At 29.2% G+C, this 18791-nt stretch overlaps 1 protein-coding gene across 4 annotated transcripts in view; it reads right to left on the reverse strand.

Annotated features, from left to right (window-relative positions):
* Nucleotides 1-6356: 6356 nt before the first annotated feature.
* Nucleotides 6357-18791, reverse strand: part of LOC136979878 (cytoplasmic polyadenylation element-binding protein 2-like) — a 197812-nt gene continuing 185377 nt past the window's right edge. For all 4 annotated transcript variants that reach the window (XM_067275902.1, XM_067275901.1, XM_067275900.1 and 1 more), the window contains 3 exons: nt 18544-18658; nt 11607-11788; nt 6357-11188 (listed from right to left, as the gene is read on the reverse strand). In XM_067275902.1, the coding sequence (XP_067132003.1) occupies nt 10961-11188; nt 11607-11788; nt 18544-18658 (525 nt within the window). In that variant the 3' untranslated portion in view covers nt 6357-10960. The remainder of the gene's footprint in view (nt 11189-11606; nt 11789-18543; nt 18659-18791) is intronic.

Below are 18791 nucleotides of genomic sequence, written 5' to 3' on the forward strand. Positions count from 1 at the left end.
AAGCAATTAGCATTAAGTTTTAATTTTCATTTAAAAGGGCACGATAATTGCCTTTAGAAATGAAACCTACTCAATGTCCCACTAAGTTAAGATAACTTGAAATATGGACAATTATATATATACATTTTTGATATAAAGAAAGTTTCATTTTAAATGAAGTAACCAGTTATGTAGCATTCATAAGCAAAATTATTTGTGCATATATTTTTTTTATTACATTATGTATACATTTATTTATTATAACAATGAAAAACTCGTATAATCAATTTAAAGAGGTTTAAATTTTGACATTTACACTTATTGTTCTTTTGGGTTTCTTTCAGGGCCGGATCATCGCACAGACAAATGTCTAGGGCCCGGTTTTTTGAAGGGCCCGTCAAACTGTCTATTTTGAAAAGATTTGTAAATAAGATAGTTTACTTTTCTGAATTTTTAGATAAAGTTTATTCATATTTATATACTTACTTTTTTAAAACTATCTTGGCTTTTATTTAAATTATCTTTTTCATTATTCAATTTACCTTTCATGGGTAAATAATATACCGTATTTTACGGACTATAAGACGCACTTTTTTCTTCGAAAAATTGTCTCCAAAATTCAGTGCGTCTTATAGTCCGTAAAATACGGTAATATTTAAATATTAACCAAACGTTAAATTAAACAATTAATATTTTAAGGTAATATTGTTATTGTATAACAACTTTTGTTAGACATTTAATAAAATAAATTTCAATTTTTTTAAATTTATAAACAAACTGTTCAAACTTTTCTAGAAAAACCAAAATTTATTGTTGTATATTAAATATTTTTTATTAATAAAAATTTAAGATTTGTTTTAAGTTTTTCACATTATTTAGTTTTGTTTTATTTATTGTTTTATACTTTTTGTGCGCTCTATTTCTTGTGAGGGAGGGGGCCCGGTAAGAAAATGTCTAGGGCCCCAAAGTGGGTTAATCCGGCCCTGGTTTCTTTCGAAAATAATTATTTGAACTTTCAAAAATTTTCGCGGCAAACTGGTTGAAAATCACTGAATTAAACGTTAATATTTACAGTTGATATGTAATCAAATTTTTAAAAAAAAATATTATTTATTTATTACAATTCTCCGAAATAATGAAATATTAAGAGGAAGATGCATTAATCATATAAATTTAATTTTACAGACTTCTGTTAAAAATTAACAGTGTTCGATTTCGTAAAGTGCGTAATTACAATAACTAAATTATCACACTTTAATAAACTACAATTAATCTTAAGAATTTTCTTCAAATTCTAATGCTTCTAAATAGTGATAGGCCTAATTAGTAAAATAAAACTCAATTATCCGGATTGCCCTCCGACTTTGTTAAAAATAAATCGGCATGTATTTATATGTACTGTACATTTGCATATAACTATGTGTATACGTTCAGTACATAACGGAATGTTTAAATAGGAAAAAAGCTACTATTTCACGCAAAAATCCATTATCCGGGCTTCCAATTAACGGATAATTGGAGTTTTATTATAAGACAGGAAATTCTCGTTAATTCGAACTCGGATAGTTCGTAACCGTACTTCTGTCCCGGTCGGGAATGTAGAGATTTACGTGTTAAGGAATTCGGTTAGTTCAAAATTAAAAAAAAACTATAACTCTCTTCGCCATGTGGGCACTAAGAAGGCCTTTTTTAGCAAGCCCATTGTGGGCCTGGCCCACAATGGGGCGGCCGAGTGGTGACGGACGGGGGCCGACATATTTGGTCGGACTAACCTCTGAAAAATTCCTGGGGATTTTTGGACCCGTCTGGATTCGACCCCGGGTCCCCCAGAGCGATAACCGCTCGGCTGTTTTAAGCCTCCATACTATAAAACAATAGACCAAGAACAGCTCTATCTGGTCAATATGGCTTTGTTTTTTTATAACAACACATTTTCGGGTGTCACCTTATCCATGGACTATTCTTTTTCTCTTTTATCTCGTAAAATACAGCTGGTTTTCGGGATTGCAAGAGCAAATTACGAGTAGCAGATTAATATTTGTAGGCTATAAGCTACTAGATTTGGCGATTTACTATTTTTTGGGACACTTTAAAAAATAATTTGGGCTATATTTCGAGGGATTCTGCATTACTTTTTATAAAACCTCTCTGCCAACCTGAGGTTCTCATCCGACACGTGCTGTTTACCTTCACCTTTATATAATTATTGATTAACGAAAATAGCGTTCTGTACACGTAGCCGTATTCCGTATGCTTAATAAACTACATCAGTTACGTGGCGTTTGGCGTACTGTATAGAAATATGTAAATTATGAATAATCGAAAATTCGAAGTCGAGAATATTTCGTCCCTTGAATTTCGAACTAACGAGGATTTCCTGCATTAAAATATCTATACATTAATATATATATATCGCTGATATGTTTGTTTACTAACCATCTCCTAGATTTCTTAGTGGATTTGAACCAATTAAGTGTCGATAGATAGAGATGGGTTTGCAGATGTGCAACAAGCTTTTTGTTTTCGGATCTGCTGACTCGTTCCAGAGATATCAGATTCAAAGTTTCTATATCATTCTGTGCAGGTTGTCAATAAGAAACTTTTGCATCATTTGAGACTAACAACTCAATGAGTGAGGTTCACTGAGCTGTTATCCAGTAAGACTCGACCATAAAAAGTTGAGTTATATTAGATTTACCATCTTAAATGTGGTATATAAACAAAAAAAATTTTGTAATTCTTTTTGCAATAGGTGATTATATTTCACATAGTCCACTATAAGTAATTTTTGATAGGAAAAAAAAAATTGAAATTTAATGTCTATTTGATAAGTTATTTCGCTGGTACTGCGAGTTTGCTAATTACCAATTTAAATTATTTATCTTCATTCTACATATTAAACAGAATAAAGATAAAATTACGCCATAAAACACCAATTAAACTATTTAAGCTTACAAAATTTATCATCATCTGTTATTTCAGTTTTCTTATATTTGAATCTAGTAGTAAAGTTCATTAATTGTATTCAAGCGTCCAATACGAAAGATCTGAGCGATTAAACCATAGTCATATTGGATTAAACATTCTTCGATAACCGGAAGCCTTTGATTATATCATTGAACGTAAGCAATTGTAGACGCCTAAATGCTTAGGGAAATTCTATTGCATGTCATTCGACAGAAATGAATTTGCACACAGTTATGTTCCTAAACCAGTTTTTATATATGTGGCAGAGGACCAGATGCATAAGTTTTTCAAGTAAAGAATAAGTCAATCTGGATTACATTTGTAATGCCAGTTTCGTACATTTATTTATTGCATTTTAATGATGACAATTCAATTATTGAAAGTAGATATATAATATGCAAAGTAAATTAAAAGAATCCTTTTTTATTATACTTAAGGTTGGGCGGACACACGAGCGTATCAAGTATCTCCATAGCTTTTCTCACTGAACCGGCTTTCAGTTTTCTTTAGAGAAGCGATGATTTCGTGGCTAATTAAATCCACGAAATCGTCGCTTCTCTCGATGCTGACTTCGTTAATATAAGTTCTAAGGCAAAAGCCATTGGCTTAAAGAAAAGCTGTCTTGAAACAATGTTCGTTGATTATTGAAATCAACCAACATAGGGACTATTGTATTTTTAAACTTACAGAAATGGAACAAACATTTTCTTAAAAGACAATAATGTCGACCAATAAAATATCCAATAAAGATAAAATGAGAATTGAGACATTTGTAGCTGACAATAGCGAAAAGTTTTAGGTTTGCCACTTTCATGAAATCATCCGATCCATATGCGTGTTCACGTTTATGTATAATTCAGTTCTTCTGAAAACGAGAAAAACTCCCACCGTGAATACCCCTATGTTTCTGATTAGAGAACACACGTTTACGAGCGTATTTTTTTAGACGTACCCAAGCTACAACAGACGTCAAAATTTGCACATATACAAAAACTCATTCTCATTCAGAATGTAAAATATTGCAATATGTAAAATTATGCAACTAGCCTTATATTTTACAACAATCTTGTATATAGCAACATAAATACAGTTGAATACAAACTTGAGGAAAACCTCAAAAAGGTTTTTAAAGAAAGTTTGTTGTAATGAACAATTATACTTGCCAACCTTAGATTATAGACGAGGCTGATATGACAGGAAATATAAACAATTTGTAGAAATATTGTCGACAAAATTATCATTTATTCAATCTCCATTCTCTCTAGCACAATAATAGATTTTTCCTAGTATATATACTAAGTAATTTAGTAGTGAAAAAAAGAATACAAAATAATGGTACATTGTATTGCACATAATTTTTCTATAGATAATACTATATAAAAAGTTAACAATTCCTTATATCCTAGAGGTCCTAGGAAATGTGATTTAGATTTACAAGAACTTTCAAATCGGCTCTCTCATATCAAAGAGTAGATGATTTCGTATATCTATCACATTTTGAGACAATTTCTTAAACGGCATTTTTTTTTATATAAAAAATTAATTGTTCTTAATTTAGTCAGAAATTTAAGTCTTCCATTAAAATTCTCATATGTGTGAGTCAACGTTGAACTCAAAGAAAATTAACTCAGGTTGATTGACAACGTGGCCACAAGCGCAAAATGTCCATGTCAGTTTGGCATAAAATATCGAACGATACTGAAATGTAATATGTGAAGTCGGGAAAAGGCTATTATTGTGCAAATACTGCACAAAGTTACAAGACTAAAAAGAAACTCAGTACGGATCAATGTATATTCAGGATAATAACTCAAAGAAATTATTAGACATTTTGAATAGTGAAAAACATTCAGTCTTCTCTAAGATGCATAAATAAAAACAAATGGTCACACAGAGGTTGTTTACTGCTTTGGCATAAACCTAATTTTTTGCTTACGTTTAGCTTTTAAATATTTTTATTTTCTTATATTTTAAATAAAAAAATAATACAATTTCAGCAGCGTCCATCTCGTCTGAATTTTTTTTTCAAATACTGTAAAAACGTAATGCACAAGTACTCTTCTGCAGTATGTCCGTCATACGCTCGTGTGTCTCCAGTTTAATAGGTGCTTGTACATGAAATTTATAAATAAGCATTTTACGGCATTTGACAGACATTAAGCAACCTCAACAATATAATTTTTAAATATAACTTTGTATACATACTTTTCAAAGCAACTGCTATGTTTGTTCGCTATATCTTTCATCCAATTAATTTGTTCACAAAATAACTTGTTTAAGACTCATTAACGGTTTAAGAAACTGTTTACTTTATCTCATACTACCCTGTTTCCCCGAAAATAAGACAGTGTCTTATATTAATTTTTGCTCCCAAAGATGTGCTACGTTTTATTTTCAGGGGATGTCTTATTTTTCGTATAGTATGGCAGCTTCGGGCCACCAAGGGGAGCTCACTACAGCAGGGACAGCGTACGGTATGGCGGCAGGCAACGGGTCTGTCGATGCCTTGCATGCACATTTACAAGTGACGGCCGCGGAAGGGAACATCGGGGTTGACGGTAGGTGACGGTCTTCATGTCCTGCTCTGCAACGGACGGTGAAGGTAGGGGACAACGGCGGCGGGGTAAAAAGAATCACAGCTGCATGCTCTGATGTTCTGTTCGGCGGGCATGCTTCCAAACGAAAACTTTGCTAGGTCTTACTTTCGGGGAGGCCTTATATTTAGCAATTCAGCAAAACTTCAACTAGGTCTCATTTTCGGGGAAACACGGTAGATGTAAAGTACACAGTTCATTTTGAACGTGTCCTAATATCAGACTCAAAATGTAATGCATACTTTAATGTTTATTTAGAAACTGCCTATTATTTTGTCATTAATGATAAATTTATTGAACTCACTAAGAAATTAAATTTCTTATTAATTTACTAGAAATCATAAATTAATTTAGTTTATTAATATACTTAGTGTGTTAACTACGTACAGTGAATTGGAAATTCTCAAATCATAAATAATTGATAAATTTTGTAAGCGTAAAATAAGATTACATTAAATCAATAACTATTAGATGTATATTTACTTACCACTGTTAAATAAATAATTAGAGATCTGAAATCAACATGTTTTGCTGCAAATATTGATTTCATTGAAGAAGTTAAACAGTTTTTTAAAATTTTGATGTGATTTAGATGTGAATATATTTTCATAATAAGTGAAAAATCAATGAAGAACTAAAAGATTAAGATCATTCAATTTCTGTATTACTCTTAGGTTTTATTGAGTTACTAAAATTAGATTTCAGATCTGAAATTATTAGGCCTGTTATTTTCATTTTTCTGTGCAATAAAATATAAATTTGTAAGAAAAATTATATTAGTAATTTGTTATTTTGTCAGACAGATAGATAACCAAGTGGAATTTTGTTGTGCCTTTATTGAAGCTACCATAAATAACCATTACATCCTGAAGAACATGAAGTTTAGTGATGTTAAATACCAAGAATACAAACCACATGAAAATTTCTTTAAAAAACATGCAGCCATGAATATGGCATAACATTTGTAATACCAAAAGTTTTTATCAATAAATTAGATGGAAGAATGGTATACAAAAAACATCATCATGCATTTCAAAATTTTATTAAACAAAATGAATATGCACTCTTATTTTATTGCAAAATACAAACAGAGTAAATAACAATTTTCACATCTACTAGCATTGGTGATACCCAAACAAACAAACTTTTATTTTTCTAAAATTTGCTTTCTAAACATTCTTTAGGGTGGAGATAACTTTGCAATACACATTTCTCCACCTCCCTACATTTTGGGCACATCACCTTCTAAAAATTCTGCCCTCATGAAAATAATTAATAATAAAAAATGGCAGCGATCAAAAATTGCCACCTAGTTCATTTTATACATCTTGACTTAGTCTTATTTCCAGGTAAGGAAAAAAATAAATTTAAACTCTACAAATTAAACATTCTTGGAGGGAATATACAATGTTGTGTATGTGTGTGTGTGTGTATGTATGTGTGTATATGTGTATACATATATGTATATGTATATATATATATTTATTTATTAACTTTATCAAACATGTACAAATAACAAAAGATGAGCTTGCATTTTAAAAATGCATAGAATTATTATTATTATTATTATTATTATTATTATTTTTATTTTTTGAAATTTTTACTGCTGCAGGAATTATATTATGGCAGCTTCAAATAATAAATTATTTTAATCACATACAGCAGTTTTTATTTTGATTTATTTTGGAGACATATCAGTTGTAAAAATGACCGAAACAACCTATAAAAATGACTCTCTACCATTCACACAGCCACTAACAATGTGATGTGCCAATTTCATCAATTTATTCACATCTATCGTTTTGGAAAAAATTCTTTTTAACCCATTAAATTAGATTATTATTTTTTATCTCTGTATATAAATTACATCAAGCCTACGGCAGTAACAGCATCACTTTTTTTTTGTGTACTTGTACGAAATCTCACCGTACAGACATATTGCACACACTGCTGATGAACAGCACAAAGGATAAAAAGAATTTTTTCCGATATTTCATTCATTTCTTTTAAAAAGAATTTTTTCCATTTGTACACATCCATATCTAGCAAAATAGTCACCATGACTCAAGGGCTTCAAGGGGAAGCTATGCTTGCAAAAAATGTCCAAGTACATGTAGCACCATGAGAAAAATAAAGTCCCTTCTATTATGAAATGGTGCTCTGAAAAATTTGCTTCCATCCATAAATATTACAATGGTCAGAAAAATACAAAATGTGAAATATTATAAATCTTGAGAAATGTAACATTGCTTACAAAGGTTTTTTTTAAAAAGATATATTCATCTTGGTGTATTTAGGCTCTATTAGAATAAAAAATTTAAAAAGCTCTCACTTTCTTCTTTGGGTCAAAGCAGGTATATAATATATGACAAAAATAAAATAATTCATACCCATATTTATATCTTACATATTTTTTACAAGAAAATTAAATTACTATAATTATATAAAAATGTTATTTCACTGTCTCTTAGGGAGTCCTCACAATTTATTTTTATATATAATACATACGGCATATTTATGAGCACAACAACACTCACTAAGGAATGTAGTAATTTAAAGAGCAAAAACACTTTTTATACCACATTCCTGAGTAACCAGAACCGACAACACAGTTAAGCACAAATGATTGCACTCTAAGATAAGGGAAGAGAAGATCACTATTTTCTAGAAGTAATACAGTATTTTAAAAGACATAGTAAGCAAAGCAAATATGGCAGTAGATTGGTACTAATCTAACCAATCACAAAACATTTATTTGTGACAAAGTTCTATTAGACAGCATTACTTTTTATTGGTAATGCTGTTTATGAATTTTTTCCAATCTTTTTCCTAACATATTTTGTTGTACATATTATGTTAATTTTATTTAAGAGCATACAGTATTTCTTTATATAAGCACATATCTTAATATCCACAACATTAGTGGTCTCCCTGATTCTGCAACAGTACTAATATTTGTACTGTGTGATATGTGCTAAAGTTTTGTAAGTACGAGCAATAAAATAATCCTACTAAATTCACTTTAACATATTTTCTTTTTTATATTTACTACAAATTAATATATATATATATATATGTATTATAAATAATTCTGTATGTGTTGTTTGTTTATGCTTGTATGTATATCTATATGTACAGCACTTAATATGTATGCTATATATATTTATATATACGCTCATATACAAACAATATGTATAAATATATATGTATATTTATGAGAAAGCTGATTGAGAAATTTACACTTAACAGCAGATTTTAATAGGTTCAATTTTTAAAAAGAATAATAACAACAATAATAATGAAAATGATTTCAAAGTGCCTTTGTAGTGTTTATAAAAATAATGAAAATATTTATTAAAATGAAACTGCAAATGTATGAACTAAAAAATAATGATAAAATAACATCCACTCAAATATATCTTATTAAATACAAAATAAGGTAATTTTTTTTACAAAGAAAATTTTTAAATCAATATATTAAAAGAATTACTAAATAAATAACTATTCTAACAAAAAATTATCTATTATAACAGAAGATTATTTAAAATGTTTATATATACTATATATATATTTATATAGGTATGTACATGTATTTATTTATGCACGTACATATACAATATACATATAGATATATATATAAAAATATATTATATATCTAAAAACATATGATAAAACTAAATGGAATTTGCCCTTTATAAGGACTTGATGCATTAATAGCAATCCTAAATGGCACAAAAATTGGAGTCTCCCTTTTAACAGCATAAACATTAAAGCTCTTTTACAAAAAAAGGACAATATTACAAAAATGATATTTAACATTTTTACCTACAAAATTTTTTATCAGTGCAATGGTTTGGGAACCATGACAAATCTCTGACTAGAATTTTTTCCCCATTTGATAACACATAAAAAAAATTTGATTGTCCCTACCCCTACAAAATATAGAAGGAAAAAACCTGAAGAATTATTGTCTAGTTAATTTATCTTTGGTTTTTTGAGATAAATACATACTATGTAAGTATATATATAATATATATAAGTTATATTTGAAACTATCCACAAATTTCAAAATTTTTACTACACAGCCCACATCAAATTATCCTAGAAATGCCTGAGATATTTAAATAAGACTATTTCATTCTGATACTAGGAGAGAATCTTCTGTAGGCTATTTTTTTATTGACAATGTTGAAAGCATTTTTGGTTTTAGTTTCTATGATAACATGTAGGTAGTTTTGATCCACCTAATTTTACACATCACAGCTGAATAATTGCACATATAATCTGCACTTGCCTAATTGGTAATTATTTATGAGTCTGGAAATTTGGCAATTTAATAACTGAGGTATGTTTATGATAGAATCTGTTCAGAAGATATCAAATTGGATTCAAAACTAAAATAATTTTATAAATTTTTCCAATTTGAGCAGATAGACAGAATATTAATGGATATAAATGACATATATCTATGAAAGAGAGGAACAATACAGGAACATATGGAGAAAATCTCCAGAAATATGGGTATGTTATATAATCTTAAATATTATCTAATGTATTTAGCTTCAAATTAATTTATAAAACCTATACAGCAGCAATTATAATATAACAATCTGATGGAAATTTGTTATTAAAATATGAGGACACAATAATAAAATTTATGGTACAAAAGTTTTAGAAAAAAACATTAAACTAAGTGCACACAATAAAATATTCTCACTTTGGAATCTGAAAGACAGATTTTGCTGATAGCACTTATATTCCATAAGGAAATAGTGCCATAGTTGAAAGCCCATAACTGGCTATAATGTTCATATTTCATATGCTGCATATAGTTGTTTTAACAGTCAATTATTTGCAGCTGCAATGGATTTTATGACAAAGTTATTCACATAAGAATATAAATTTCATTAGATGGTTAAAGGGAAAAATGAACACATCTCTCATTGTCCTTATTTTAAAAGATTACTTTTGATATTAAAGAGGATTGCAGTAAAAAAAATTGTATCTAAAAGGTAAGGCTTGAATTATTGCTCAAGGTGAGGATGACGAAGCATGCTAAAATTAATCACAAAAATGCCAACTTTTGTTGACAGGGAGATGCATGCACATTCATATTCATAGTATACTCCTATCAAAATTGAAGAGTCCAATGTTTTTGAAAACAATAAAAGTAGAATATTTTTTTTGTGTTAGTTAATGTAGATTCAGATGCTGTACCATACTACTATGCATGGCTTTATGAAGGACAATCTTCTTGATGATAGGTGTTAAGTAACTAACAAGAAATTGTATAAACAATTATTTAGTGGATACTGAATTGCTGATAGTTGCCTATAAGCAGTGATTAGGAAACAATTAAGTGGATATTAAATAATAAAAAGAAAAATGCTTGGCAATATTTATCCTCTAATAGATATCCTCTAACACCAACGAAAAGGTACAGCTCTTGGTCTATCAGCTCCTTCTTTGACTAGTGGTTTATGAAATTCTCTTCCAGGTCTTGAATGGATGGTTGCCCAGCAATGTTCACAGTAATACTGTAAACAAGTAACATTTGCACAAAAAAATGGAGCAAATTTTCCACCGCATCGAGCTCCTTGACATTCATCACACATTTGATCATCAAGAACATAAGGTTTAACTTCAACCTATATAATAAGAATAGATGTAAGAGTATTCTTATATTTTATATATTTAAACAAAAACAATTTTAATGAACATACTTATAGTTATATTTTATGAAATAAACTATATAAGGGGTAAAAAATTATATTTACTGGTAAATTTGTTTAAGTATTAATCAAGTTAGGCTGTTAACATCTGATAATTTGAGTATTTATTTATTTATGTATTAAATCATAGTATGTGTGCATTTTATGATGGGGAATTTTGAAATCATTTATTAAAAACTAAATAAAGAATTATTTTAAAAAATTATTACATTGCTATAATATTTACAGATAAAAACAGATATGAAAAACTGTTCTATTTCTATTGATATTTAAATATGATGTTTATGTTCATATTGCAAATTTCTTTTAAGTATTGAAAACAAATTAGTCTTACCCTTTTTTCAATATCACCATGTTGCAATTGCACAAATCTAGCACTGATGGCTGCTATGTAGCTTTGTTGATTTGAAAATGCCACTCGACCTGCTCCTTTTGGATATTTTAACTCAGGGTCAGTATCAATACCAGCATAGCATACACCACCATATAATCTATCCATGATCATTGCCAATTCCACTAATTTTAGAATGAACAGAATAATAATAATCCATTAATACATACATACAAAAAAAAAAAAAACAACTAATTTTTTTAACATAGTAAATTTTGCTTAAAGAAACTACTATGATTCTACTTAATAAATATAAAATTTTCAAATTATTTAAATAAAATACAGAGATGATTTAAATTAATTAATTTTAAAACTATATACAGTAAAAGGTAATTCTAAGAAATGTCAGTATAGCAAGATTATAACAAATTTAGTTTCAATTTCCTGCCAATTTACTATGCATCTTAAGTAAAAATGTTTAGCTTAACATAATAAAAATTTCAGCCCTTTATGAAACAAAGTAATCATTGTAATAAAAAATGTAAATGTTGTTTTTTGTTGATGAATATTGTTTCAATGTTTATCTAGCAACATGAGTTTTAGTCATATTTGTCTATTTAGTATGTAGGGTAGTGCCATTACTGTATAATTATCCAAAATGATAATTTTGACTTCATCTAATATTGTAAATAGCAATGGCCAATTGGTGACCTGCAGAAAAAATCTGGCCCTCCAGGCTGTTTCTTATGACTTGTGCAAAATTCTTCCTGCAATCATACACTTCTACTATTATAAATTGCAAGTGAAATATCCTATAGTTGTAATAGGTGATGACTAGCAAGAATAGTCTGTGCATAGAGAGTTCCATGAATATTAGAAAGTATCCAAAACAATGTACAGTACTATACAAGATATGACAGTTAATTAAAATCTCATTATCATCAGAATAATGTGTAAAAATCTGGTAGTCTTCATGTATAAGTTTTATTGTTTAAAAATATGAATATACAGTCATATTTTACATAGTAAATTTATAATATCATTTTATACATATTCAACTATCCAAGCCAAAACAGAAAGTCAAAATTACCTTCAAGTCAGAAACAAATAGTTCCAATTTGATATGTTATGTAGTAGCTACATAACAATTCTTGATGCTACTATCAATCAAGAAGTGGAAACTTCAGCTTATGTATTTTTGCCATTAAATAAAACTAGCATAAAATTGATTTATTTATTAATAATTAAGAGGGCTGCATCATGATACTTTCTGCTTTTGACATAATTGCTCTTTGGATCTGATTTCCAAAATTTTGAGAGAGCACAATGTTCTCACAATGTTCATAAATTGTAATACAGTAAAGTCTTGCTTTATAGCCACTTCTGAAATTACCCTGTAAAACTGCATAAATTTTAATATAAATCAAATGCCATCTTGGTGATCACTGGCCATATCACTTAAATGGCCAAGATAGGAAAACCTATTTTATTTAAACCATATTGTTTAAATAAAATTGAGCACATTGCTGTGTTTTGGAACAATCTGCCAAGTTCCCACCCACAGATGACATTCAAATAAAATAACCTTTATACTGAACAAACTAAATTTATCTCCAGAATTTAGTAAGATATATAATTAGATATTTGTTCAATAATTTTATACAAAATCTGATTGCATTTTGTAGAAATGTAACTGTATATCAGCAATGCTTGGTCTGCGTCACTGAAATATCACTTGCAACACTCAACAAAGAAAAATATAAATGAGTCTGGTGTAAAATCCAGTTTAATAATTTTTTAGAATTTCCCTGTTTAAAACACAGAATATTAAAATACAGACTTGCATGTTCAGTGAATACAAGCTGTTTGCAGTAGGTTTATTCAAGTACTGTACAGTATTTTACTAAACAGAACCAACATGTTTATGAAGAGTTTTATTTAAATTCTATTATTTAGTGTTAAAACATTATGCTGCATGAAATTTTGAATTACTATATATTACAAAGGGTATAGTATTGTGTTAATTTTTTTATTTTATTTATTTATTTTTGTTTCATTATATAAATAATCTATATTAAAGTTTTAGCATGTTCAATACAGTATTACAATTACAATCCTGTATGTCAATTTTTTCATGACCCCATATAAGTAAAGTTGCATTGTATTTTAAAACGTTATGTTTTATGCTTATTATAAAATTAAATATTAAATTCTGACCATAACAATATCAGAAATCTTTTTTCTTATTTCCATTCCTAAGATAACTATTTAGGACTTGAAAAATTTGAAGTTCTGGCTCTCAGCCATTCTAAAGGTAGCTGTATCTGATGTGAAGGATAAAATCAAGATTACCATTTTGGGTAGTTAATGTGATGTAAATTTTAATAAAATAAACTGAGAAAATTCAAACTGAAAATGTTCAACAATAATAATCAAGACAATATTTTTCTTCCAGCAAATGTATTTAATAGTAAGATGTATAATAGTAAGATGTATAAGTTTAATAGTAAATAATTTAAAAAGATATCAAGAACTTCCAATAATTTTGTATCTTTAAAGCATCAATAAAGTAACTAAGAATTGCATCAACCACAGAGATTATGATTCACTGTTGAATGCATAGAGATCATATTATGATAATATGGTGAGCCAGTCATCAACACATCATCTGAAACCAGGTGATGTACCAATATTTGATTCAAAGGGTAAATCAATGAATCAAAAAGCAGTCCAATGAGAGAAACCATTTGATACAGACTCAGATCAGACAGTTCACATCAAGAAATTGTATTGTTTCTAACTTGTATGTGCTTCCAAAAGGACCAATGGACACTTCAGATTAGAAAGTTGTAATCGTGTTTCCTAGTTCTCATGTACTGTACTTCCAAAGAGAGACAGACCAGCACTTTACATCAGGAAGTTGAATCATATTGTTTAAATTTTTGTACACTCTGATAAAGAGTGCAAATTACATATATTTTTAAAAAGATTGAGAAGACCTTGGTAACATTACCAGGGCATCTCACCTCAAGAAACTTTCTTTTTTTCTCTCTAATTACATTGAATGCATAAACTTTTACTGTTCATTAATGTTTCCTGTAACTAGAAATGACTGCCAATATGAAAATCATTTGTTTATATTTTAATTAATATATGGTGTAGATGAGTCATCCTTTGTCTGAACCTGCAAAACAAATTTTCCTAGCCATATGGATTAACTACTTTTCAGCAAAACCCAAGGAAAGCCACAAAAATGAGATCAAAAACTGTTCTTTATTGGAATGTGAATTCCATGACCCTAAAATAACAATAAAAACAATTAAATAGAAAATAATTTTAATGTCCGACTTTTAAGCTTAGTTCATATAGAGAGCAAACTGCCAACAAAAAGTGGAAAGAGAAACAAATAGTGTGTCAGCAATGCAGTAATTTTAAACTTTTCTGTTTTGTGAATTGCAACCACATTATTGCTATTGAAGAACATGTGAACAATTGAAATGATGAATTTCTGGATTATTTGTATGTTTCATAATGGTTTTAAAGACTTTTAATATCAACGATTTTGAATAACGTTTTTAAATCCATTTTTTAAATTCAGTTTGTTTATTTTTTTATTTAAATTTGTTTTAAATCTTACCAAATCGTATTTTTATCCATATACAGGTACAAGCAATTTATGCTTTTTGTCTTAAAAATTATTTTTAAAGTTTTCTAGTTTAATTTTATTTTATACTACTTATTTTATGAAGGTTTTTATAATATATCCAGTTTAATTGCCCAATTTTAATATCAATTTGTGTTAAATAATTGAATAATGTAAACAAAAATTTTCTGTAAATTATGTAAACCATGTGTGTGATGTAATTTAATACTATTCTTTATTTTAATAAGATCTGTAAAAAAAGAAAGAAAAAACCTGAAATGCATTTCCAAATATAGAAATAAAGCCTATATCAATTAAAGTTTCCTATGTAATTTAAATTAGTAAAAAAGCCAAAATTTAGGCTTAGTAAATTCACAGAAACTAGTAACAGAAACGATCAATTAGAAGTTTGTTTTATTCAGGTTCCAGTTTGGAAAGCTTTTACTGCAATCAATTTTGAAGTTTTGTTTTTTATAAAAGGAATAAAGCAAGCATAAAAAACAATTTGCTATCCATCACCATCAACAGCAAAATAAACAATTATATAATTGCTTACTTTGCTGTTCTCATTTTGTGAAATGACAGCAGAAATCAAATTTGCTATGCAAAACTAAATCATATTTTCAGTAGCAAATGTCTATTTGACCTGAGCTTAGAGTTCACCAAAGCAAATATGAGCCAAGCAACTAACTGACTCTCAAATTCATGTCATTAGATATTATCCACATTAAAATTATTTTCTATTTTATTTTTTCTCAGTTTGATTCAACCAATTATTATTATTATTATTACAGTAGAGAATTGTTTATCTGAACACCGGTTATCCAAAACGTTGGTTATCCGAACGCTTTCCAGTCGGACTGTGTCGTGCTGAATTGAACTTTTTTGATACTAGATTTACTTCTAAAGTATAATTTTTATGTTTTTATATTTTTCAATATATTTATTTTGCTTGTACAAAATAAAGAAATAATTTTTAACAATACAATAGCCTCGATTATTATAAAAATTTTCGTTAGGCTTAAAATTGACGAAAATTCAACACGAAGTGACACACAACGGGGAAAAATTCAACATGAAGCGACACGCAATGGAGAAAAATTTCAACATCGGACAGGTTAATATATTTTTTCGTACATAATCAGTTATCCATCTGAACAACCCCAGTCCCCAATTGATTCAGATAAACGACTCTCTACTGTATTATTATTATTATTATGTTGGGTTTTGTAAGTTATACTTGGTTGACACTGGTGGCTGTGTGTAAGAGCACTGGACCAGAGGACCAATAAGTTGTGAGTTATTCTTTTGTTGGCGTGCCACTGTGCTGTGTATCAGTGTTTGTTCTGGTACTAATTTGTCTGTAAAAGAGTTTCTCATTGTTTGTAAATAACTTATTTTGTTGTTTTCGTAGTGTATGTGTTTTGTATCGTTTGATTCTACAAGCTTTGGCTGCGAGTTTTTGTTTTAGTGTATCAATGTATTCTGTAATGTGTGTGTTGTGATTTCATGTTTTGTGTGTGTTTTATTTTCTTGAAAATGTTTTTGAGTGTTTTTGATTTGAGCGTTATGTTGTTTTTAGTGTATTGTGTCAGCCTGCCTAATTGCTGTCTAATGTCATTTATTTGTGTTTCTATTCTTCTCTGCCAGGCAGGCTTGTGATAGAACAGTGTTTTGTGTCTGTGATTGTATTTTCAGTCCATGGTGTGTCACTACTGTGACTGCCCCACCATAAACTAATGTATAAATGTTTGAGAGTGTAGAAATTGAATGAATGTAGTGTGGTAGTGAGTGTTTACATAATTTAGTGTTTTTCCCACTATCTTTGATGTGTTGATTTTTGATATTCATGGTCTTTGTGTGGGATCTGTATCTTATATTTAGTGAGTGTTTCCTGAAATATAAGTGAGAGTGTATTAACTAAATTTATGTCTATGTTATCAGTGGTGGATGAGGAAGTGTCTGTAGTATCATTAGTGGTAGTTGTGTGTGTGTGTGTGCTTGTTGCTGGATTATCCTGACAGGTTACATGATCTTCATTAATGTTAAATGTTTCTGTCTGTTGATGTATTTGATCACCTGTTGGTTGGTAAGTTTGAGTGTTGTTTGTGGGATAAGGTTGTTGTGTATAATTGTTCTTTTTTCATCAACAACCCTTTGTTCGGTGACAGTGAGGTGATAATATTGTTGTGTGAATCTATGGTGTAGTAAGTATGGATGATAAACTCATTCATTTCTATTTCCCATTTCATCCGTTGGTATGGTTTTCCAGACTTTGTGGTCTGAGGATGCATTGCCACAGAAACACAAGGGCTAGGTTGGTTCCTCACTTCTGTTGAGGGCATTGCAATAGCCATGCTTGGGCTGGCACTGCTTTTGCCACCAGTAACCAAGGGAGACTGTGGCCTATTCTTTGAATGTGAGCCTCTGCCTAACCCATGAACACAGATCTTGTTAACCCATGCGATGTCCGAGCCAGTATCACACTTTCATCTGGTTACTACCATGATAAATATCTCTGCAGAATGTGGATGAGGTCACTCTTAGCTTCATTTCTTCCCATAGACCTTACTGGCATGGATGTCCCTATCAAGAGCTTGTGCTCCAGCCTGAAATTGCCCTATGGATCAGTAAAATTACTGGGCTCTCCCACCATGACCAGGTAGTGACCACAGGAGAGTTATTATTATTATTATTAGATAAACAAAGCAAAATGAAGTAATATGATAAAATTTTTGTAAAAATAAAAATTCACACTTTTCCCCCAAGTAACCAAATGTTTTATTTTATGCAAAAACATTTTTGGCCTTTTAGGTGCCAATAATTTTGCAATATAAATAAAAAAATTTGGTTATTTAGTAGGCATCTGTATCTGGCACATGAAATTTAGGAGGCTCTTCTCAGAATTTCATTATTTTTTCATTTATTTCATAATTACATATACAATGAAGGGTAATAGAAAAAAATAACATTTTAATGTTTACGATATTATCGTCTAAACTAGAAACCAGTAAGTGTCATGCTTTCAATGGCTTCTGCAGAGGTGGGGTATACAGTGGGATGAGTTATGCAAAAATTTTTATTTCTGTTCTAGCAACTTTCTGTAGGATACATGCAGTTGCAGGATATCCACACAATATTACAGTATGTAAGTCATATAATGATATAAAAAAATCATATTCCAATAATCTCAAATGAAAAATGTAATGATAAAATATGATTTAATCAAAAGTTTAAGTTTTAAAATTATTAGACTTTTATGATTAAATATTTTTAGTTTATATAGTTCCTGTTTACCTGCTTTAAGAGGTCTTGGCACACCACCTACAAATACTGTTTTGCGAGGATCTAGAGGCATGGAGGCATCTAATACAAAGTCTGCATCACTTAATCTCCAAGGTCGAATTTGTACCTAATATAATAAATATATATTTCTTAATTTTATTTAAAAGAACAAAAAGTTCTTTTCAGTTGAATATTTAATCTAGAATTGATTAAATATTCAGCTGAAAAGAATTTTTATATTTTATAAATTTCTATATTAA

Source organism: Centruroides vittatus, unplaced genomic scaffold (assembly GCF_030686945.1).
Source record: "Centruroides vittatus isolate TY-2023 unplaced genomic scaffold, ASM3068694v2 contig_651, whole genome shotgun sequence".
Taxonomy (NCBI): Eukaryota; Metazoa; Arthropoda; class Arachnida; order Scorpiones; family Buthidae; genus Centruroides; species Centruroides vittatus.